This window comes from Amphibalanus amphitrite, unplaced genomic scaffold (assembly GCF_019059575.1).
Source record: "Amphibalanus amphitrite isolate SeventyFive unplaced genomic scaffold, NRLGWU_Aamphi_draft 000017F_arrow, whole genome shotgun sequence".
Classification (NCBI taxonomy): Eukaryota; Metazoa; Arthropoda; class Thecostraca; order Balanomorpha; family Balanidae; genus Amphibalanus; species Amphibalanus amphitrite.
Genome location: NW_024881513.1, coordinates 1,582,501 through 1,606,884, shown reverse-complemented (window position 1 = coordinate 1,606,884; position 24,384 = coordinate 1,582,501). Strand labels below are relative to the sequence as shown.

Here is a 24,384-nt window from a genome sequence, read left to right as displayed (position 1 = left end):
ATGTAACTGGATGCCTTTACTAATATGGCCTTTGTATAAGATTGTTTGTTTCTAACCATACTTTGGTATTCATAACTTCTTATGAAAGAAAGTTGTTAACATTTTGAGCACCTATGAGCTATGATCCCAATGGATCTCACGACAAAATTGGGGAGCCAGATCTATGATCCGAGTGGATCTCTCGACAAAATTGAAGGGTCAGATCTATGATCCCAGTAGATCTCTCGACAAAATTGAGGGGTTGGATCTATGATCTGAATGGATCTCGGATCGGGATCCATGGGATCGGATCTCAGATCCATTTTTCCGGATCCAAGCACATGTCTGATAAAAACCAATGAAACGTTTTCTTCCAAAAATAGACAGGTGGGACTCCTCAGAGACCATTGTAGCTGTAATTTAATAACTCAGAAGTTGAGTCGCGCGTGAAGCCCTATTGATATGCTAGTCAACTGGAAAGACCCAAAGGAGCCCGCCTAGGGCTCCCAGAGAATGATGTAGGCCCCCAGGAGCCCGCCAGTGACCCCATGCGTGATAAGTTAGAAATACCAAGTGCCTGAATTAGTGCTAAATTTAAGAAATAATAATATATTATGCATACTTATCCTAACATTATTCATATCAATCGCTGAACGTTTCAAGGCGATCGTGCCGTCGGTGTAGCTATAGCCGAACATTTTAAGTTTTTTTTTCGAGGTGAGGTCAGTTGGACTGACCTGGTGGCCTGACAATTTTAACTATGTTAACCTCAACTTCCGGAACCGCCTGAGCCGGTCCCGTAGCTCAGTCGGTAGAGCCTTGGACTCCGCGAGGTGAGATCTCGCGTCCCGGTCGTAACATAACAGTCCAAACAGTATAACTGCAGGCGTTCTGCTGCTGCCATCTAACGGCGAGAGAGGACTACTGATCACTGCAGCACAGCATAACTGCAGGCGTTCTACTATCGCCATCTAGCGGCAAGAGATGAAGTTCCTGGTCACTGCGGCACAGTATAAATGCAGGCGTTCTGGTCCTGCCAACTAGTGGCGAGAGGTGAAGTTACTGATCACTGCGGCACAGCATAACAGTGCAGGCGTTCTACTACTGTCATCTAGCGGCGAGAGTTGAAACTACTGATCACTGCGGCACAGCACAACTGCAGGCGTTCTACTACTGCTATCTAGCGGCGAGAGAAGACTTTACTGATCACTGCGGCACAGCATAACTGCAGGCGTTCTACTACTGTCATCTAGCGGCGAGAGTTGAAACTACTGATCACTGCGGCACAGCATAACTGCAGGCGTTCTACTACTGTCATCTAGCGGCGAGAGTTGATGTTACTGGCCAGTTATTGGCTATGTTACTGGCCTAAGTGAGTTTATTATTTTTTCTATAAATTTAGTCCGAATGTTTTGAATAGAAGGATTCACAAGGACAGATCCCAGCTAAGCGAAGCTTGTTGCGTTGACCCTGCCCTCTACCCTCCGATTGCGATATTCATGTTCTATGGCAATATTCAGAGTCCAAAGTTTAACGTGCGCACATTGCCACGCACGGCCGGTCACCTCACTGACTTCGCCTGGCTACGGCCTGTCACCAACCGCAACCATACCAGTTAGGAGGCTCATAACGTCACGCGCCCGTCACGCTTCGAAGTTCGAACCCGGACTGCTGTAACCGGGAACGCGTGCTCTCACCACGCGGAGTCCAACGCTCTTCCAACTGAGCGACAGGACCGGCTCAAATTTCCTATTATTCTATATAAAACAACATACCTACAAGTGTCTTATAATATTCAATATCTGCTTTGTGCTGACCTATGGCAGCTTGACCTCTTCTTGGCCCTCACTGTGTAGTTAATTTACATACACGGTGTCCTAATGTGCTTACCAACGAACAATGACAGCTAGGTCTTCCCGATCTGCTGTCACGCTCTGGCTGCACGCCGTCAAACAGTCTTCCCTGTCTCGTTTGCGAAACCAACTGACTTTGCCCTTTGACTTGACCTCGACCTGCCATGCAATCTGCAACATTTCAGTGTCCAGTAGACTCGCCTATCCAAGAGCTTTTATCGGTTTCCTTTTAACTGTACGAATGTTCAATGTTCATGCAGAGGTTAGACGAGAGACTGAGTTGTTCGCCCATTTCACCGCTCCCTGCAGCACGCGCGCACCCGTGAGAGGACCGCTCGCTAGTAGTCTAATGTTTATCTGGTCATCGCAAACGCTTCATGCGAGTCTACACTACAGGACCTATAGAGGGCGCGGAGACACGCATTGTCAGAGAGTGTGCCGAGCTAGGGCACGTAGTGCGACCCAGAGTGACACTTTGGTTAGGGTGGCTTAAAGGTAGTGTGCCAGCTTTCCTGGACCGTATGGAGTTAATGGCCCAGATAAGGAGAACCGGATTTTTAGAACTTATCCATACCTTCAAAACTCATGGAAACGTCTTAAATTCTTCAAATTTTGAGTACCCCAGTGCGAAATTCGCCCCGACGGGTTGTCGGTCGTACCCCAACCACATTTCACACCACTATAAACAATAAATGCACACACTGAAATCGCTATTACCGATATGCTCATCCAATCAAGTTTCGATAAACCCGTTCATCATCATCTCCTGCGGTTTCGAACACGCCTGTTAGGTGGCTTCTGATGCTCGTCGAGGTCGGAATTTCCAAATACGCGTGGTGCGTCGGGCCGCGCGCTCTGACTTCGGCCAAGAAAAATGCGTCAGCTGATCATTGTCATTTCTGCCACTTGCGTGTGGTGAAATGGGGTCATAACTTATAAGACGGCTTTTTCATATCAATTATTTTACATAAAATCATATTTCAAACCATAAATAATGTTCGACAGCCAAATAAAAGAAACAATACCAATACGGGCTTACAGTTTAAGGCTCGACATTGTGTTCTCTACGATTAGACAGCTGATAACTCATTCCCGTACGTCGTATGGTCGTAACACTATAATGACCTTTGCTTATTGTCACAAGTGCGCCGCATTCGCGATTGTTGCCCGACGCCTGTTTGCAGGTGAGCCCACTACAGTTGTTATACATATCTAAAAACCGAAAAACTTTTAGGCGAAAAAGACACTATTCCAGGCCCATTTTTGATTTTTTTTTTGCGATATTAGGTAAAAACAGAGGCTTCTTATCCTAGGAAAAATAAAATGGGAAATCTTTTAAAGGTGGCACACTACCTTTAAGGGCGACTATGAGCCGGCTACATGAACGCGTCAGAGTCGTTTCCAAAAGGAGCCCTTTGAGTAGGTGGCACTTTGGGCTAAGTGACACTAGCATTACCAGGCCTTTCTATATGAAGCGGGCCGACCCCGGCCGCTGGGAGTAGAAAGGAACTGAGCGTCCTCACCTTGAGCCGCTCCAGGGGGAACTTTTTGGCGCCGTCCTGGATCACCGCGTGTACGTCACGCACCCCGATGTCCTTGTGCAGGCTCTCCAGCTTGGAGCTGAAGAAGAGCAGCACCTGGTGCGCAGACAGGCCGGGAGGGGCGGCGTCTGTAACGGTCGGCCGGTGGGCGCACTCGCACACAGTGCTAACCGCAACAGTAAAACATCGCCGCCAACGCAGCTCTCAGAGACAACAAACCTTCGAATATTTCGCCATGCAGACAACTGTATGGGCCTTTGTTTCGATATTTGACATGGTAAATCGGAAACTGATAAAACACGTGTACTATTGGTCTCAAGAAAAAAGCCTAGGCGACCTGTAGTTTTGATGCGGTGAATACCCTTGGCCTGCGACCCCGCTGTCAGACTAAGGGCCGAGCACACCCCTCATCCATTCAACCCCATCCTCCCCTTCCACTCGAATTGTGGCGAGGGTAAAGGTCTTCACCGCATCCGAACTACAGGTCGCCTGGGCCCTTATCTTGACACCAATATTACTACAGGCGCATGCCGTATACACGCTAGCGCAGCGTTCGCACGTTGTGTGTCGGCGGCAGTGTGTGCGTGCGTGCGGTCTCACCGTGTCGATGTTGTGCGTGATGTCCTGGAAGTTCGGGTGGGTGCGGTACAGCTCGAACACGCCGCGCTTGTAGAGCAGCGTGTACACCAGGTTGGGGTTGTGCACCAGCTGGGCCGTCAGGCACGAGTTGATTATCTCCAGCAGCATGCGTAGCACCTCCTCCAGCACGGCCAGGTCCTGGCGGCCGGCGGGCACACCCGTCCCACACGTCACACAGCCGGGTCCGCGCCAAACCAGCGCCACGGAGCTACCCACGCGCCGGCGGTGGGACGACGTCCCAGCGAAATAAACGATCCGTTTATCATTCCTTTTATTTGGTTGGTTCTAAATTTAACCGCTATCGTGTAATGCAATGACTGATAAATAGAAAAAAATGATGAACGATTCAACCATGATCTAGTTATGCAATCGCAATCAGATTGTTGAATTTATTTTGGAATTTATACCACTAATTAGGTACTCGTTCCAAGTAGTAAAACGGGACTCACCTGTACGGCGCCCTCGTCCGGCTGGGTGGCGTCGGTTGCCGCCGCGGCGCGCAGCTGCTCCAGCTGCCGGCCGTGCCGCTTGGCCAGCACCTCGAACAGCGAGACCAGCCGCTGGCACACGTACGGGTGCAGCTGGCGGAACTCTGCCGACATGTTGGCCAGCGCCGCCAGACAGTTGGTGTGCAGGTACTTGTCCTGCCGGCAGACACGGGGCGCGTCACGGCTGCAGACACGGGGCGCGTCACGGCGGCAGACACGGGGCGCGTCACGGCGGCAGACGGGACGGCGTCACGGCGGCAGACACGGGGCGCGTCACGGCGGCAGACACGGGGCGCGTCACGGCCGCAGACACGGGGCGCGTCACGGCGGCAGACGGGGCGCGTCACGGCGGCAGACACGGGGCGCGTCACGGCGGCAGACGGGGTGCGTCACGGCGGCAGACACGGGGCGCGTCACGGCGGCAGACGGGGTGCGTCACGGACTGTCCAACACTGCGGTAATACACGGCATTAAGATACACAGCACACATCAACAGTTGATGGGTGCTGTTTATCTTTATGAGTTACTCATACTAATTTCGTTTTGTCCTGTGAGATAACAGCCAGCGAATCACCTGAAAGCCTTTCACCAACAGCACTCACACCAGTAATTTAATACGTAGGTAACTAAAGCCTCTAGAACTGGCAAAGATGGATGGCCAGGACGGATGAGGGGAGGTGCCTCGTTACACTCATGCCAGAGTCACTGCTCAGTGCTCACCCTCATCTTGGTCATGTTGTACTGGATGGTGCGTCAGGTCTGTGTGGTGGTTGGGATCGGTACATGCTCACCCTCATCTTGGTCATGTTGTACTGGGTGGTGCGTCAGATCTGTGGTTGGGATCGGTACATGCTCACCCTCATCTTGGTCATGTTGTACTGGATGGTGCGTCAGGTTTGTGGTGGTGATCGGTACATGCTCACCCTCATCTTGGTCATGTTGTACTGGATGGTGCGTCAGGTCTGTGGTGGTTGTGATCGGTACATGCTCACCCTCATCTTGGTCATGTTGTACTGGATAGTGCGTCAGGTCTGTGGTGGTGATCGGTACATGCTCACCCTCATCTTGGTCATGTTGTACTGGGTGGTGCGTCAGGCCTGTGGTGGTGATCGGTACATGCTCACCCTCATCTTGGTCATGTTGTACTGGATAGTGCGTCAGGTCTGTGGTGGTTGTGATCGGTACATGCTCACCCTCATCTTGGTCATGTTGTACTGGATGGTGCGTCAGGTCTGTGGTGGTTGGGATCGGTACATGCTCACCCTCATCTGTTGTACTGGATAGTGCGTCAGGTCTGTGGTGGTTGGGATCGGTACATGCTCACCCTCATCTTGGTCATGTTGTACCGGGTGGTGCGTCAGGTCTGTGGTGTGATCGGTACATGCTCACCCTCATCTTGGTCATGTTGTACTGGATGGTGCGTCAGGTCTGTGGTGGTGATCGGTACATGCTCACCCTCATCTTGGTCATGTTGTACTGGATAGTGCGTCAGGTCTGTGGTGTGATCGGTACATGCTCACCCTCATCTTGGTCATGTTGTACTGGATGGTGCGTCAGGTCTGTGGTGGTGATCGGTACATGCTCACCCTCATCTTGGTCATGTTGTACTGGATGGTGCGTCAGGTCTGTGGTGGTTGTGATCGGTACATGCTCACCCTCATCTTGGTCATGTTGTACTGGATGGTGCGTCAGGTCTGTGGTGTGATCGGTACATGTTCACCCTCATCTTGGTCATGTTGTACTGGATGGTGCGTCAGGTCTGTGGTGTGATCGGTACATGCTCACCCTCATCTTGGTCATGTTGTACTGGATGGTGCGTCAGGTCTGTGGTTGTGATCGGTACATGCTCACCCTCATCTTGGTCATGTTGTACTGGATGGTGCGTCAGGTCTGTGGTGGTTGTGATCGGTACATGCTCACCCTCATCTTGGTCATGTTGTACTGGATGGTGCGTCAGGTCTGTGGTGGTTGTGATCGGTACATGCTCACCCTCATCTTGGTCATGTTGTACTGGATGGTGCGTCAGGTCTGTGGTGGTGATCGGTACATGCTCACCCTCATCTTGGTCATGTTGTACTGGATGGTGCGTCAGGTCTGTGGTGGTGATCGGTACATGCTCACCCTCATCTGTTGTACTGGATAGTGCGTCAGGTCTGTGGTGGTGATCGGTACATGCTCACCCTCATCTTGGTCATGTTGTACTGGATGGTGCGTCAGGTCTGTGGTGGTTGGGATCGGTACATGCTCACCCTCATCTTGGTCATGTTGTACTGGATGGTGCGTCAGGTCTGTGGTGTGATCGGTACATGCTCACCCTCATCTTGGTTATGTTGTACTGGATGGTGCGTCAGGTCTGTGGTGGTTGGGATCGGTACATGCTCACCCTCATCTGTTGTACTGGATAGTGCGTCAGGTCTGTGGTGGTTGGGATCGGTACATGCTCACCCTCATCTTGGTCATGTTGTACTGGATGGTGCGTCAGGTCTGTGGTTGTGATCGGTACATGTTCACCCTCATCTTGGTCATGTTGTACTGGATGGTGCGTCAGGTCTGTGGTGGTTGGGATCGGTACATGCTCACCCTCATCTGTTGTACTTGATGGTGCGTCAGGTCTGTGGTGGTTGGGATCGGTACATGTTCACCCTCATCTTGGTCATGTTGTACTGGATGGTGCGTCAGGTCTGTGGTGGTTGTGATCGGTACATGCTCACCCTCATCTTGGTCATGTTGTACTGGATGGTGCGTCAGGTCTGTGGTGGTTGGGATCGGTACATGCTCACCCTCATCTTGGTCATGTTGTACTGGATGGTGCGTCAGGTCTGTGGTGGTGATCGGTACATGTTCACCCTCATCTTGGTCATGTTGTACTGGATGGTGCGTCAGGTCTGTGGTGGTGATCGGTACATGTTTACCCTCATCTGTTGTACTGGATAGTGCGTCAGGTCTGTGGTGGTGATCGGTACATGTTCACCCTCATCTTGGTCATGTTGTACTGGATGGTGCGTCAGGTCTGTGGTTGTGATCGGTACATGCTCACCCTCATCTTGGTCATGTTGTACTGGATGGTGCGTCAGGTCTGTGGTGGTGGTGATCGGTACATGCTCACCCTCATCTTGGTCATGTTGTACTGGATGGTGCGTCAGGTCTGTGGTGGTTGGGATCGGTACATGCTCACCCTCATCTTGGTCATGTTGTACTGGATGGTGTGTCAGGTCTGTGGTGTGATCGGTACATGCTCACCCTCATCTTGGTCATGTTGTACTGGATGGTGCGTCAGGTCTGTGGTGGTTGGGATCGGTACATGCTCACCCTCATCTTGGTCATGTTGTACTGGATGGTGCGTCAGGTCTGTGGTGTGATCGGTACATGCTCACCCTCATCTTGGTCATGTTGTACTGGATGGTGCGTCAGGTCTGTGGTGGTGATCGGTACATGCTCACCCTCATCTTGGTCATGTTGTACTGGATGGTGCGTCAGGTCTGTGGTGGTTGGGATCGGTACATGCTCACCCTCATCTTGGTCATGTTGTACTGGATGGTGCGTCAGGTCTGTGGTGGTGATCGGTATATGCTCACCCTCATCTTGGTCATGTTGTACTGGATGGTGCGTCAGGTCTGTGGTGGTGATCGGTACATGCTCACCCTCATCTTGGTCATGTTGTACTGGATGGTGCGTCAGGTCTGTGGTGGTTGTGATCGGTACATGCTCACCCTCATCTTGGTCATGTTGTACTGGATGGTGCGTCAGGTTTGTGGTGGTGATCGGTACATGCTCACCCTCATCTTGGTCATGTTGTACTGGATGGTGAGTCAGGTCTGTGGTGGTTGGGATCGGTACATGTTCACCCTCATCTTGGTCATGTTGTACTGGATGGTGCGTCAGGTCTGTGGTGGTGATCGGTACATGCTCACCCTCATCTTGGTCATGTTGTACTGGATGGTGCGTCTGGTTTGTGGTGGTTGTGATCGGTACATGCTCACCCTCATCTTGGTCATGTTGTACTGGATGGTGCGTCAGGTCTGTTGTGGTTGGGATCGGTACATGCTCACCCTCATCTGTTGTACTGGATAGTGCGTCAGGTCTGTGGTGGTTGGGATCGGTACATGCTCACCCTCATCTTGGTCATGTTGTACTGGATGGTGCGTCAGGTCTGTGGTGGTTGTGATCGGTACATGCTCACCCTCATCTTGGTCATGTTGTACTGGATGGTGCGTCAGGTCTGTGGTGTGATCGGTACATGCTCACCCTCATCTTGGTCATGTTGTACTGGATGGTGCGTCAGGTCTGTGGTGGTGATCGGTACATGCTCACCCTCATCTGTTGTACTGGATAGTGCGTCAGGTCTGTGGTGGTGATCGGTACATGCTCACCCTCATCTTGGTCATGTTGTACTGGATGGTGCGTCTGGTTTGTGGTGGTTGTGATCGGTACATGCTCACCCTCATCTTGGTCATGTTGTACTGGATGGTGCGTCAGGTCTGTGGTGGTTGGGATCGGTACATGCTCACCCTCATCTGTTGTACTGGATAGTGCGTCAGGTCTGTGGTGGTTGGGATCGGTACATGTTCACCCTCATCTTGGTCATGTTGTACTGGGTGGTGCGTCAGGTCTGTGGTGGTTGTGATCGGTACATGCTCACTAGGGTGGCACTTAAAAATCAATTTTTGATTGTTAATGCGTGCGGGTGGTTTTCCGGTTCCATTCCCGTAAAAAATAAGGGAGGCAAATTTTTATGGGAAAATATTGATGTTTAGAGGTCGCGAATCATGTCCGTGAAGTTAGCGTCAGCAACAGCAACGAATACAGCGTCGGATTCAGAATCGCTTAAAAAACTCATATTAGGTCAATTGGGGGACGGGGAGCAAGAATATGACCTTTATTTGGCCCTAGCTCTTACCCCTTACCCCTTAATCGGCCCTTAAAGGAAGGGGCGCGGCAAAACGCCCTCAAGGGTTCGTCTGATCGCCAAAATAAGGGTCGCAATCGATTCCCCGGGTCAATATCTAGCCGCAGCCTCGGGTTCCAGATGTGTGCAACTTACCCCTTACCCCTTAATCGGCCCTTAAAGGACGGGGCGCGTCAAAAGTGCCTCAAGGGTTCGTCTGATCGCCAAAATAAGGGTCGCAATCGATTCCTCGGGTCAATATCTAGCCGCAGCCTCGGGTTCCAGATGTGTGCAACTTACCCCTTACCCCTTAATCGGCCCTTAAAGGAAGGGGCGCGTCAAAAGTGCCTCAAGGGTTCGTCTGATCGCCAAAATAAGGGTCGCAATCGATTCCCCGGGTCAATATCTAGCCGCAGCCTCGGGTTCCAGATGTGTGCAACTTACCCCTTACCCCTTAATCGGCCCTTAAAGGACGGGGCGCGTCAAAAGTGCCTCAAGGGTTCGTCTGATCGCCAAAATAAGGGTCGCAATCGATTCCTCGGGTCAATATCTAGCCGCAGCCTTGGGTTCCAGATGTGTGCAACTTACCCCTTACCCCTTAATCGGCCCTTAAAGGAAGGGGCGCGTCAAAAGTGCCTCAAGGGTTCGTCTGATCGCCAAAATAAGGGTCGCAATCGATTCCCCGGGTCAATATCTAGCCGCAGCCTCGGGTTCCAGATGTGTGCAACTTACCCCTTACCCCTTAATCGGCCCTTAAAGGAAGGGGCGCGTCAAAAGTGCCTCAAGGGTTCGTCTGATCGCCAAAACAAGGGTCGCAATCGATTACCCGGGTCAATATCTAGCCGCAGCCTCGGGTTCCAGATGTGTGCAACTTACCCCTTACCCCTTAATCGGCCCTTTAAGGACGGGGCGCGTCAAAAGTGCCTCAAGGGTTCGTCTGATCGCCAAAATAAGGGTCGCAATCGATTCCTCGGGTCAATATCTAGCCGCAGCCTCGGGTTCCAGATGTGTGCAACTTACCCCTTACCCCTTAATCGGCCCTTAAAGGAAGAGCGCGTCAAAAGTGCCTCAAGGGTTCGTCTGATCGCCAAAATAAGGGTCGCAATCGATTCCCCGGGTCAATATCTAGCCGCAGTCTCGGGTTCCAGATGTGTGCAACTTACCCCTTACCCCTTAATCGGCCCTTAAAGGACGGGGCGCGTCAAAAGTGCCTCAAGGGTTCGTCTGATCGCCAAAATAAGGGTCGCAATCGATTACTCGGGTCAATATCTAGCCGCAGCCTCGGGTTCCAGATGTGTGCAACTTACCCCTTACCCCTTAATCGGCCCTTAAAGGAAGGGGAGCGTCAAAAATGCCTCAAGGGTTCGTCTGATCGTCAAAATAAGGGTCGCAATCAATTCCCCGGGTCAATATCTAACCGCAGCCTTGGGTTCCAGATGTGTGCAACTTACCCCTTAATCGGCCCTTAAAGGACGGGGCGCGTCAAAAGTGCCTCAAGGGTTTGTCTGATCGCCAAAATAAGGGTCGCAATCGATTCCTCGGGTCAATATCTAGCCGCAGCCTCGGGTTCCAGATGTGTGCAACTTACCCCTTACCCCTTACTCGGCCCTTAAAGGAAGGGGCGCGTCAAAAGTGCCTCAAGGGTTCGTCTGATCGCCAAAATAAGGGTCGCAATCGATTCCCCGGGTCAATATCTAGCCGCAACCTCGGGTTCAAGATGTGTGCAACTTACCCCTTATCCCTTAATCGGCCCTTAAAGGACGGGGCGCGTCAAAAGTGCCTCAAGGGTTCGTCTGATCGCCAAAATAAGGGTCGCAATCGATTCCCCGGGTCAATATCTAGCCGCAGCCTTGGGTTCCAGATGTGTGCAACTTACCCCTTACCCCTTAATTGGCCCTTAAAGGACGGGGCGCGTCAAAAGTGCCTCAAGGGTTCGTCTGATCGCCAAAATAAGGGTTGCAATCGATTCCTCGGGTCAATATCTAGCCGCAGCCTCGGGTTCTAGATGTGTGCAACTTACCCCTTACCCCTTAATCGGCCCTTAAACGACGGGGCGCGTCAAAAGTGCCTCAAGGGTTCGTCTGATCGCCAAAATAAGGGTCGCAATCGATTCCCCGGGTCAATATCTAGCCGCAGCCTCGGGTTCCAGATGTGTGCAACTTACCCCTTACCCCTTAATCGGCCCTTAAAGGAAGGGGCGCGTCAAAAGTGCCTCAAGGGTTCGTAAGTTGCACACATCTGGAACCCGAGGCTGCGGCTAGATATTGACCCGGGGAATCGATTGCGACCCTTATTTTGGCGATCAGACGAACCCTTGAGGCACTTTTGACGCGCCCCTTCCTTTAAGGGCCGATTAAGGGGTAAGGGGTAAGTTGCACACATTTGGAACCCGAGGCTGCGGCTAGATATTGACCCGGGGAATCGATTGCGATCCTTATTTTGGCGATCAGACGAACCCTTGAGGCACTTTTGACGCGCCCCTTCCTTTAAGGGCCGATTAAGGGGTAAGGGGTAAGTTGCACACATCTGGAACCCGAGGCTGCGGCTAGATATTGACCCGAGGAATCGATTGCGACCCTTATTTTGGCGATCAGACGAACCCTTGAGGCACTTTTGACGCGCCCCGTCCTTTAAGGGCCGATTAAGGGGTAAGAGGTAAGTTGCACACATCTGGAACCCGAGGCTGCGGCTAGATATGGACCCGAGGAATCGATTGCGACCCTTATTTTGGCGATCAGACAAACCCTTGAGGCACTTTTGACGCGTCCCGTCCTTTAAGGGCCGATTAAGGGGTAAGGGGTAAGTTGCACACATCTGGAACCCGAGGCTGCGGCTAGATATTGACCCGGGGAATCGATTGCAACCCTTATTTTGGCGATCAGACGAACCCTTGAGGCACTTTTGACGCGCCCCTTCCTTCAAGGGCCGATTAAGGGGTAAGGGGTAAGTTGCACACATCTGGAACCCGAGGCTGCGGCTAGATATTGACCCGAGGAATCGATTGCGACCCTTATTTTGGCGATCAGATGAACCCTTGAGGCACTTTTGACGCGCCCCGTCCTTTAAGGGCCGATTAAGGGTTAAGGGGTAAGTTGCACTCATCTGGAACCCGAGGCTGCGGCTAGATATTGTCCCGGGGAATCGATTGCGACCCTTATTTTGGCGATCAGACGAACCCTTGAGGCACTTTTGACGCGCCCCTTCCTTTAAGGGCCGATTAAGGGGTAAGGGGTAAGTTGCACACATCTGGAACCCGAGGCTGCGGCTAGATATTGACCCGGGGACTCGATTGCGACCCTTATTTTGGCGATCAGACGATTCCTTGAGGCACTTTTGACGCGCCCCGTCCTTTAAGGGCCGATTAAGGGGTAAGGGGTAAGTTGCACACATCTGGAACCCGAGGCTGCGGCTAGATATTGACCCAGGGAATCGATTGCGACCCTTATTTTGGCGATCAGACGAACCCTTGAGGCACTTTTGACGCGCCCCTTCTTTAAGGGCCGATTAAGGGGTAAGGGGTAAGTTGCACACATCTGGAACCCGAGGCTGCGGCTAGATATTGACCCGGGGAATCGATTGCGACCCTTATTTTGGCGATCAGACGAACCCTTGAGACACTTTTGACGCGCCCCGTCCTTTAAGGGCCGATTAAGGGGTAAGGGGTAAGTTGCACACATCTGGAACCCGAGGCTGCGGCTAGATATTGACCCGGGTAATCGATTGCGACCCTTGTTTTGGCGATCAGACGAACCCTTGAGGCACTTTTGACGCGCCCCTTCCTTTAAGGGCCGATTAAGGGGTAAGGGGTAAGTTGCACACATCTGGAACCCGAGGCTGCGGCTAGATATTGACCCGGGGAATCGATTGCGACCCTTATTTTGGCGATCAGACGAATTCTTGAGGCACGTTTGACGCGCCCCTTCCTTTAAGGGCCGATTAAGGGGTAAGGGGTAAGTTGCACACATCTGGAACCCGAGGCTGTGGCTAGATATTGACCCGAGGAATCGATTGCGACCCTTATTTTGGCGATCAGACGAACCCTTGAGGCACTTTTGACGCGCCCCGTCCTTTAAGGGCCGATTAAGGGGTAAGGGGTAAGTTGCACACATCTGGAACCCGAGGCTGCGGCTAGATATTGACCCGGGGAATCGATTGCGACCCTTATTTTGGCGATCAGACGAACCCTTGAGGCACTTTTGACGCGCCCCTTCCTTTAAGGGCCGATTAAGGGGTAAGGGGTAAGTTGCACACATCTGGAACCCGAGGCTGCGGCTAGATATTGACCCGAGGAATCGATTGCGACCCTTATTTTGGCGATCAGACAAACCCTTGAGGCACTTTTGACGCGCCCCGTCCTTTAAGGGCCGATTAAGGGGTAAGGGGTAAGTTGCACACATCTGGAACCCGAGGCTGCGGCTAGATATTGACCCGGGGAATCGATTGCGACCCTTATTTTGGCGATCAGACGAACCCTTGAGGGCGTTTTGCCGCGCCCCTTCCTTTAAGGGCCGATTAAGGGGTAAGGGGTAAGAGCTAGGGCCAAATAAAGGTCATATTCTTGCTCCCCGTCCCCCAATTGACCTAATATGAGTTTTTTAAGCGATTCTGAATCCGACGCTGTATTCGTTGCTGTTGCTGACGCTAACTTCACGGACATTCGCGAATCAAGGTAAAAATTGAGATTTTGGTAGCATATTTCAATATCATTAAAATCGCTTCTGAGTTTCCTATTACGCTATAATCGGATGATAATAAGGCATTTCTTAGTCATTTTGATATTGTTTATTGATATTCCATGCAGCTTCGGCCACGCCAGAACGCTGGTATATGTACTCCACTACTCCAGTTCCTCCTCTTTAGTAGATTATTGGCGCCTCATTGGAGGGAGGGGTATCATGGGCAACGGGCACCCAGATCACTTTGTGTGTAGCCTGGTTAGCAATTGCAGTCGATCTTCGGGTGTCAGGTTAGCGTTTTCTGTGATCTTTTCAACGACATGGAGGAAGAACTGGCGCTAATCTTTGTCTTCCATGAGTGCCAGTCCTACATCAGCGCCATACCGCGCCTGGTGAAGTCATTCACCACCCGCAGCTCCCGGACTACACGAGCTGCGGTTTGGTAGCCGCTGTCCTCCCAGTGGCCTTGGTCATTGATGATGAGCCCCGCGTCCAGGTCGTGTATCCTTGAGAGCTTTTTGAACGATGGTGTGAGGAAGCTCGCCAACGTCTCGGTCGCGAGAGCGGCGTTCATAGTGTCCACTAAGGACTTACGGGGCGGGTCCCCTCTCCTACAAGTCTATTGCCCGCACCATGTCTTGATTGAGCCCGAGGGTCGGGGTCTAAAAGCTCCAGAGTCACCAGCCGATCACTCAATTACTACAGGTGACGGCCGAAGACCGGGACTGTCGCCTTCGACAGCTCCTTGTCGGGGTAGGTGCAGAACGAGTTCACGAAGGTCAGGTCCACAGCCGGCGCAGTGGCAGTAGAGTCCCAGACCAGGCGGCGGCGGCGGCGGCGAACTTGCAGGCAACGAACAGCGCACAGCGTCTGATGACCTGGGCCTCGGCCGCCGTCAGCCGGAGACGCTCCCTGAAGAGGAAGGCATCCACGGTACGGATGGTCTTTGCCATCCACCTAACTCAGTGGAGTACTCTGAGGCTGAGAAACGGATGCCGTGCTTGGAACTCCACCGAGAGCAGTTACGCAGAGCTCCAGAAGTTTTCGGTAGTCTTCCCGGAGCTAGGCATAGTCTAGCGATGGAAGCGATGGAAGCTTACCAGCAGCTTGTCCCACTCCGGAACGTCGTCGACGGCGAACGCCACCGGTGTGATCCTGTCAATGAAGCATGAACTCCCATCCGCCTTTGAACCTCTTAAACAGCCGGATGTAGAGGCCGCTCGAGATTCTACGGCAGGTGGAGAAGGCCTTCTCTAGGACCAGCTCTTACACGTGGTGCCGGCAGGCCAGCTGGAGGACGGGCCGATCCAGCTTCTGCTCGATAAGGGCAAGGCCCTAAATGATAAGGGCTAAAGTACCGTTCACCAGCATGCTGTTCGCCGTCGTGGCGTCGAAGCAAAAGGCCGCAGTTCCGCTTCTCCAGTTCCTAGCCTCCCAGCGCTGTGAGCATGGCCTCCTGTGCTTGGATGGAAGGGAGTTTGGGAACGGCGAGGAGCTTGGCCATCCTAATCCCCCCCCCCCATCACCAGGACCTAGAATCGGTCGACGCTCCTTCTCTCGCGGTTCAGGATTCGCGGTTCAGCCGGAGTCGTATCAGAAGTTCCGTGCCGCAGTTGATAACAGGCTCACGTGTTCTTCACACATTACGGTTGGGCAGTTTGGCCCGGTCGAGGCCAGTTCACTGTTGGGGACGTCCGCTCGCCCGCATGCGCTTGGGAGTGTGAGTCGACGTTTCTCTCTCATGGTCGCCATCGTCAAAGACGTTCCCTCCGTGTGCGCGCCGCAATGGCCGGGTAAGTCTGTTGCTGGCACTGGCACTATGTAGAGTCGGAAGAAGCGCCCACGGAAGAACATCCCGAAAGCACAATAAACCAGCGCAGCTCAATGCCCACTCTCGCCTCTGCTTTCCCCCGCCGGCGATAGGCTGGCTCCAACTTCTTCACATTCTCTTTGACAGAAAAGGAGCATGTCTCAAGAACCGATAGAACTGTGGGGCTCGTCCTCCCTTTGGAACAGGAGAGACCGTTCACTCCTCACACTCATAAGAGGATATGACCTCCACTGTGAGAGAGAAGGCACCGGTCGCCAGGCCAAAAACAGGCCTGACATGGGTAAAACAGCCCAGATCAGACCTGTCTTGGCGTGACCTGGACTGGCTACGATCGACCGGAAGTGATGGGATAAGCAATTGTTATACAAATAAAGGTCAAAATACGTCGGATATGACGCTTAATGACCACATATGTCATTCCAAATAGGTTTAAAGTAGTTTCCAAAAAGTTGATTTTTTCCCCAAAACTGCCAACTTTGACCTCAATTCGCGACCCCTAAATATCAATATTTTTCAAAATTATTTTGCACACATTATTTTTTACGGGAATGGAACCAGAAAACTACCCGCACGCCTAAAAATCGGATAACATAAAATTCACCCTATTGCTAAGTGCCACCCTAATGCTCACCCTCATCTTGGTCATGTTGTACTGGATGGTGCGTCAGGTCTGTGGTTGTGATCGGTACATGTTCACCCTCATCTTGGTCATGTTGTACTGGATGGTGCGTCAGGTCTGTGGTGGTTGTGATCGGTACATGCTCACCCTCATCTTGGTCATGTTGTACTGGATGGTGCGTCAGGTCTGTGGTTGTGATCGGTACATGCTCACCCTCATCTTGGTCATGTTGTACTGGATGGTGCGTCAGGTCTGTGGTTGTGATCGGTACATGCTCACCCTCATCTTGGTCATGTTGTACTGGATGGTGCGTCAGGTCTGTGGTTGTGATCGGTACATGCTCACCCTCATCTGTTGTACTGGATGGTGCGTCAGGTCTGTGGTTGTGATCGGTACATGCTCACCCTCATCTTGGTCATGTTGTACTGGATGGTGCGTCAGGTCTGTGGTGGTTGTGATCGGTACATGCTCACCCTCATCTTGGTCATGTTGTACTGGATGGTGCGTCAGGTCTGTGGTGGTTGTGATCGGTACATGCTCACCCTCATCTTGGTCATGTTGTACTGGATGGTGCGTCAGGTCTGTGGTGGTTGTGATCGGTACATGCTCACCCTCATCTTGGTCATGTTGTACTGGATGGTGCGTCAGGTCTGTGGTTGTGATCGGTACATGCTCACCCTCATCTTGGTCATGTTGTACTGGATGGTGCGTCAGGTCTGTGGTTGTGATCGGTACATGCTCACCCTCATCTTGGTCATGTTGTACTGGATGGTGCGTCAGGTCTGTGGTTGTGATCGGTACATGCTCACCCTCATCTGTTGTACTGGATGGTGCGTCAGGTCTGTGGTTGTGATCGGTACATGCTCACCCTCATCTTGGTCATGTTGTACTGGATGGTGCGTCAGGTCTGTGGTGGTTGTGATCGGTACATACTCACCCTCATCTTGGTCATGTTGTACTGGATGGTGCGTCAGGTCTGTGGTGGTTGTGATCGGTACATGCTCACCCTCATCTTGGTCATGTTGTACTGGATGGTGCGTCAGGTCTGTGGTGGTTGTGATCGGTACATGCTCACCCTCATCTTGGTCATGTTGTACTGGATGGTGCGTCAGGTCTGTGGTTGTGATCGGTACATGCTCACCCTCATCTGTTGTACTTGATGGTGCGTCAGGTCTGTGGTGGTTGTGATCGGTACATGCTCACCCTCATCTTGGTCATGTTGTACTGGATGGTGCGTCAGGTCTGTGGTTGTGATCGGTACATGCTCACCCTCATCTGTTGTACTTGATGGTGCGTCAGGTCTGTGGTGGTTGTGATCGGTACATGCTCACCCTCATCTGTTGTACTGGATGGTGCGTCAGGTCTGTGGTGGTTGGGATCGGTACATGCTCACCCTCATCTTGGTCATGTTGTACTGGATGGTGCGTCAGGTCTGTGGTGGTGATCGGTACATGCTCACCCTCATCTGTTGTACTGGATGGTGCGTCAGGTCTGTGGTGGTGATCGGTACATGCTCACCCTCATCTGTTGTACTGGATGGTGCGTCAGGTCTGTGGTGGTGATCGGTACAGGGACCCGCAGTTGCTTCTGTACACACTAGTATTTCAGCGTATTCTTTGCCTGTGACACCGTTGGAGGCGAATTGGGAAATTATTGTGTGCTTATTAAAACCATCATCTGAAGGGCTTTAAAATGATGTGCTGCTCTCCTAATTCAGTGAACTTTTAATGGCTATATCAGCAAAACATTGTTTTCAGCGCTTTTTCCTGCCCCATTCCTTCTGAAACCTGGAACCGCTTATTCCATTTACTCCTGCCATCTGACGATGGTCGTGCTGACTACTAGTTCCGGCGCTAGTTACTGCTCCAGTTTTGCACCCGGCACAAACTCAGGCGGCACCGGGCCGTGGCTCGACCAGGGGAGGGTCGGACCGAGCCGACTGCCTGGGGCGCGGTTAGATCGGACGCCCTGCTGGGGAAGGGGACGGGAGTGAGGGGGAGGGGAGGAGGTGGTCACGTGGTCCGTCCAAGCTCGCAGACGGCCTGTCCTGCGCCCAGCCATGTTCCGTGATCCAAAATGGCACGAGAGCTGTGGAATGCCTGGAGGAGACGCTTCGAAAGCGACCTTCAGCAGCACTAATTTACCATATTCTGTGGATATAAATGAATATTATCTTAATGCAGAAAAAAATGTATGCCCAAGCTGTATAGGCTGTATCTTTTTTAAAGTTGTAAATAGGATTATTCTTAGGGACAATTATAGGTTTCGTATACACAGTGAATTGTGTTACATTGAGCCGTTTCGCTGTTACGGTTACTAACTGAAGAGTTATCCTTTTTTCTCACAGGGAATGACAATACAATAACAATACGAATAAAACCAGACGTTTCGCACAAAAAAGTGCCTCCGTCAGTGGCAAGAAATAAGTAATTAGGCATACATGTTTTCTTTCGCTAAAATCGATGAAGTAGTTATATTTATTTTTAAATCTTTTTAGCAGTCTTTTAACCCTCGCCCGCACATGGGGGGGGGGGGTGGTTGCCACCCCCCCCCCCAGGCAGTCTTTCTGCTCTGCACTCAACATTTTTAGAGCTAGAAGGCTGATTTTTCGTATAGCTGCTCCTCTATCCTTTCTTGATGTCCACTGAAAATTTCAAGTTTCTGTGATTTTGGTTTCGGAGATATGATCTTGTTTTTCAGGTCATGTCATGACCCAAATGGCCAATTCTCAACATCTTGCGTTTGCCATGGGCCTTGTGAGCTTTTGACACCCTGATTTGGGCCTTTTTTGCCAGTCTTACCTCCCACCTATCATGGAACATGTTGTTCGACGATGTACAGGGGTCAAGGTCAGGGTCAAGGTCAACCTAGGTCATCTAAGATAATTTCGTTTTAGGCAAGCTGAATTTACTTTTTGTGAAGTTTTTTGACTGCATTTTTGGTAAAAGCTTCTCAGATCATGATTTCATGTGATATGGACCCAAAAACAATCGGTGCACACATCAGTATACACACAGACACACACAGACATACAAACACATATAATTGACCTTGACCTAACTTGACCTGAAATGACCTCAGCAGCAAAATTCTGGTCGGATAGTGTGACAAAGAGGTTCTAGCTGGCTTGGCACCAGAAAACAGCATCGTCATCGGTATTTGATAAGCAGCGCATTTGATATCCAACGGTGACCCAAAACAGCAACATTTTTTAGTTTGACCTGACCTGGAAGGTCAATGACTGACCTGAGAAGGTAAAACTGGGTTTCATTGGATTCGTCTCTTCCCAAAGAATCTTTTTGGTCTTTACTGCTAAGCTCTATCTCCAACAGGAACGAAATGGCGCGGGGGGGTGGCAACCACCCCCCCCCCCCATGTGCGTTCTAGGATGGGAAAATGGCATGTGCGGGCGAGGGTTAAGCGCATCATGGAAGCTTATAAACATGTGTGCTATTTTATCGGCAACCCGGCTAGACCGAGACGGTGCCGCATATAGTTCTCATCGATGTTAAACCTATACACTTATTTTTATCCAATATTGTCATTGTCCGTGAGAAAAACATACTCTTATGGACTGTTCTCAGTTCATGTAGAAATTGTTGCATATTCATCAACACAGATAAAATGAATATTAGCCCTCACCACACACATAAGTAGATGTAAGTAGACCGCGCCCCCTGTTTTTCACCAATAAATCGCGGCAAAGCGAAGGATTGCGACGATTCTTTGGTGCCCTGGAGTTAATCAATTTTACAACTTTCCAGAAAATTAAATAGCCCTTATTATTTGTCCATCTTGTCTGAGAATTTTAAATCTTTGAACCAAATTACCTTTAACCCTCGCCCGTAAACGGTGTTTTGCCACCTTCGCCCATGCAGGGGGGGGTTGGTGCGACCCCCCCTGGCGTTTGAAAATGGAGCGTCTTAGAGCTTAGCGGAAAAGACCAACGGATTGCTCTCAACGAGATCTCGCGATTGGTGGTTATTTTTTGGTCCTAGGTCAACATTTGACCTATTTACGACCGGTCAAAGGTCAAATTTTCGGAAAAATCTAACTTTTTCATATTTCCGCGCCGATTGCGGCAAAACGGTAAGAGGTATCGACTTGAAACTTTCACTATCGTGATTCTTGATCAATTCTCTATCGTTTGGTGTGTATTTCGATGTCATAACTCTAAAAATGATGCGTTGGGAGCATCCAGTAACCTAGGATCTCAGCATTGACCGGGACATAAAAATAATTGGCTTTCTCTCGTCAGCGATGACCAGGACCCTCAAATCATCGGATTTCTCTCGTCACGAGCAGCTCGCTCTTTTTTTTTATTTTTCAGCGAAGCTCTGGCTATTTTTATCAAGGGCCGAATGGCTGAGGGTTTCTACGCCCCTCCGCTACATGTAAGACGCTGAAAAGAAATGCCTAAGTGGGTGAGGGTTAAATATCGATTGGTTTTTAAGTGCCGAAGCCCGAAACACTTTAAGTTACTTCGATAGCAGTTTTTAAGACCAACGAGCTCAAATACTATAACTTCTTGAACAATGTAAGCACCACATAAAATGAATCGTAAGAGAAGCGGCTCAAGATTAAGGAGCTATGAGACACTTAATAAAAAACGGCATAGATTAGAAACTGCACCTAACTTGCACTGATTTTTAAACCTTCTCGTTGCAGACTGGTAGATTAAATTTTAGGATTGATTTCAGCTGATGCTCAAATGGAGCTATTCATTCGTTCATTCATGCGACCATCCAATTCCATTCATAAAAGAAGCCAGTGACAAAATTGTTCATTTTAGATAAGTGTGAAATACAAACTCAATAAAAGTTTAATGATACGGCAAATTTGACAGCTTTTATAATGAACAGACAAAAAACTTAAACAAATCAAAGTTGAGAGCCCCAAATAGGGGAGAGTGAGGTAAGATGAGCCAAGGGGCAAGTTTAGCCACCCCATGTTTCTCAGCTCCTATGGCGCTAATTGACTTGAGCTTCCATGTGCCGTTTACTTACGATGTTCACGTCTTTCACGTCTTTCACGTGAGACGGCAACGTTCTCGCGCTCAGCCCCGGTAACATGTGGTATCACCCCTAATAACTAAGACATGTTTTGCCTTTAAAATGAGATGGTTGTTATCTGCGGTGCATGGTTATTTTCCTTAGCAGGTGTCAGCCATTAATCGAAAATGACCACGGGTGGGGTAAGATGAGCCATTTTCACCTGGGGTAAGATGAGCCGGATAAGCCATTGTTGTCTCCGCTGTCGAAAACCAAACTGAGCTGCGCTTGTTTCTGCTGAATAAAAATGGTAGGAAATTGTTTTTTCTTTGTTGATTACACAAGTTGTAAGTGAATTGCAGATTATCTGAAGGATAATATGATTTCTTCCTTGATAGAAAACTTGACGAGTTATTGGAAGGCTTTAAACAGTTACTTTTTGATGGAGGAAAAAACGTTGCCATAAGTATGTATGCCATGGAGTAAATAAAAGAGCCCACTCTTCGCCGCGCCCGGGAAAAGAAGAGGTTCGCTTTTTCTATCCATGCTCAACTTTCCCCACGACGTGTCTCAACTTACCCCGCCCATGGGGTAAGAGAGCAACGTGCAAGATGATTTTTGACGCAGCCTTTCAGTACAAAAATAAGCGGTATGAAACATTTCTGGCCACCATTACATGCGCAAATGACCAAAAGTCCGTCCAAAAGTCCGTCCAACCCGTAAACGCAGAAAAATGATCAGTAAGTTAGCCTGTAGCTTACGAAAAAAACGGCTCAACTTACCTCATTCTCCCCTACGTGACACAATTGAGGGCATTTTTTTAGGCCATCACAGTATTTGTCAACAATTGTTGTTTAGGGGACTGGGGAGGGTGGTTACTGGCTCATTAACTGCCCCCGCCCCCCCCCCCCAAAAAAAGGAAAGAAAACGAAACCGATCATCCGCGAAAAGAACTATTGAGCTCGAACCAAGGTGACGAATCGATTTATAGGTATGCAGGATGACTAACGATGCCACTTGTTGACTTCTTGTGTCAAATAAATTCCATCATCTGGATAGCACGTCAACTCTGTGGTATCACTATTTGACATTTTGCAACAAACGTATACCATTTGGCGCGACTAGCCTCATAAATGTTCTGAAACTAAAACCGTTTCTTCGCAATTAACTTGGACGACGTCATCCCAGCTTATGCACGACCAAAAAAAGATATCGCTTCAGGATCACTGGCCCGAATTCCAATGCTTAAAGTTTACTCAAAGCCGGTGTGGCTGAGGCACTCTTCGCTACATCTCGTGACGGCCACCATTGTGTTGCATTTTTCGGTAAGCTATAAGTTAATAAGGAAAGGATTGGTGAGTGGGTTGAAAACAGCCCTCACCCTCCACCCCCCCCCCCCCCTTCTTCTGGAAACATAAGTAAACGAAAGATCTGGCGATGGTTTATCCACTCTCCTCTGCCGCCGCGCTGCGAGGCCTCGATTCGATCGGTATGTGGCTTCCTGAGCGATCCTCCCCGGAGGCAAGGTGAAAGGTCATGGCCTGTATCATAAATTTATACGTTGCTGAATATGTTTTATAGTTCTTCCAAGGCCTTGGACACCGTTTTATTATATCGGATAAGCATTGCACTTTCTTGTCAATCAATACATCTAAAGAAAACTTGATCATAATCTTATACTGCGGCAATTGTAGTTCTGCTTACGGTTGCCTCTTTATGATACGGGCCATCACCACCTCCACTGCGCTGGAGCTCTGGCGTTCTACCCCTCCCCGCTACGGACCGGCCCTCGGGCTAGGTGTGTTAGTACTGAGCGCAAACCTGTAGTAGTCACGTGACTTTCATTCACGTAGCGGGAACGGAAGCTATAGGCGATACCAAGGACGGGCTCTGGGGAGGCAACCGGCGCGGAAAAATAGCACGATTGTAGTTTTGGAAGAATATCTGTTGCGGTAAGAGGAATTATACAAAACAAACGTCCTAGGAGCAAACATGTGTTATTCCTCCATACTTTGCGCTACATTTCATTTCTCCAATGGCCAGCACTTAGCAAATAATAGCGCAATTCTAAATTGGTAATATATGTGTACAGTAGCAACTGCGGGTCCCTGTACATGCTCACCCTCATCTGTTGTACTGGATGGTGCGTCAGGTCTGTGGTGGTGATCGGTACATGCTCACCCTCATCTGTTGTACTGGATGGTGCGTCAGGTCTGTGGTGGTTGGGATCGGTACATGCTCACCCTCATCTGTTGTACTTGATGGTGCGTCAGGTCTGTGGTGGTTGTGATCGGTACATGCTCACCCTCATCTTGGTCATGTTGTACTGGATGGTGCGTCAGGTCTGTGGTGGTTGTGATCGGTACATGCTCACCCTCATCTTGGTCATGTTGTACTGGATGGTGCGTCAGGTCTGTGGTTGGGATCGGTACATGCTCACCCTCATCTTGGTCATGTTGTACTGGATGGTGCGTCAGGTCTGTGGTTGTGATCGGTACATGCTCACCCTCATCTTGGTCATGTTGTACTGGATGGTGCGTCAGGTCTGTGGTGGTGATCGGTACATGCTCACCCTCATCTTGGTCATGTTGTACTGGATGGTGCGTATCACTACCAGGATGAGCAGGCCACCCAGGGAGATCTCTGTCAGGGGTCGCTCCGTGTACCAGCTGACCTGGTGCAGCATCTGTCAGAACAGTCAGAGTCAGTACAGTCAGAAAACACAAACCATCCCGGCCTCTCAGTGTACCAGCTGACCTGGTGCATCTGTCAGTATAGCCAGTCAGTACAGTCAGAAGCCAGAACACAGACCATCTGCTCGAATATCTGCCCCAGCAGTCCGAGTCAGATCATTTACACGAACATCTGTCACAGCAGCCGGT

The 24,384-nt window shown here is 50.4% G+C and overlaps 1 protein-coding gene across 5 annotated transcripts in view; it reads right to left on the bottom strand.

The window, feature by feature from the left end:
- LOC122387738 (dymeclin-like) overlaps nt 1-24,384 on the bottom strand; it is a 49,440-nt gene that overhangs the window by 15,202 nt on the left and 9,854 nt on the right. For all 5 annotated transcript variants that reach the window (XM_043378202.1, XM_043378176.1, XM_043378185.1 and 2 more), the window contains exons 10-13: nt 24,075-24,188; nt 4,462-4,656; nt 3,974-4,150; nt 3,356-3,469 (exon numbers count right to left, since the gene is read on the bottom strand). In XM_043378202.1, coding sequence (XP_043234137.1) covers nt 3,356-3,469; nt 3,974-4,150; nt 4,462-4,656; nt 24,075-24,188 — 600 coding nt within the window. The remainder of the gene's footprint in view (nt 1-3,355; nt 3,470-3,973; nt 4,151-4,461; nt 4,657-24,074; nt 24,189-24,384) is intronic.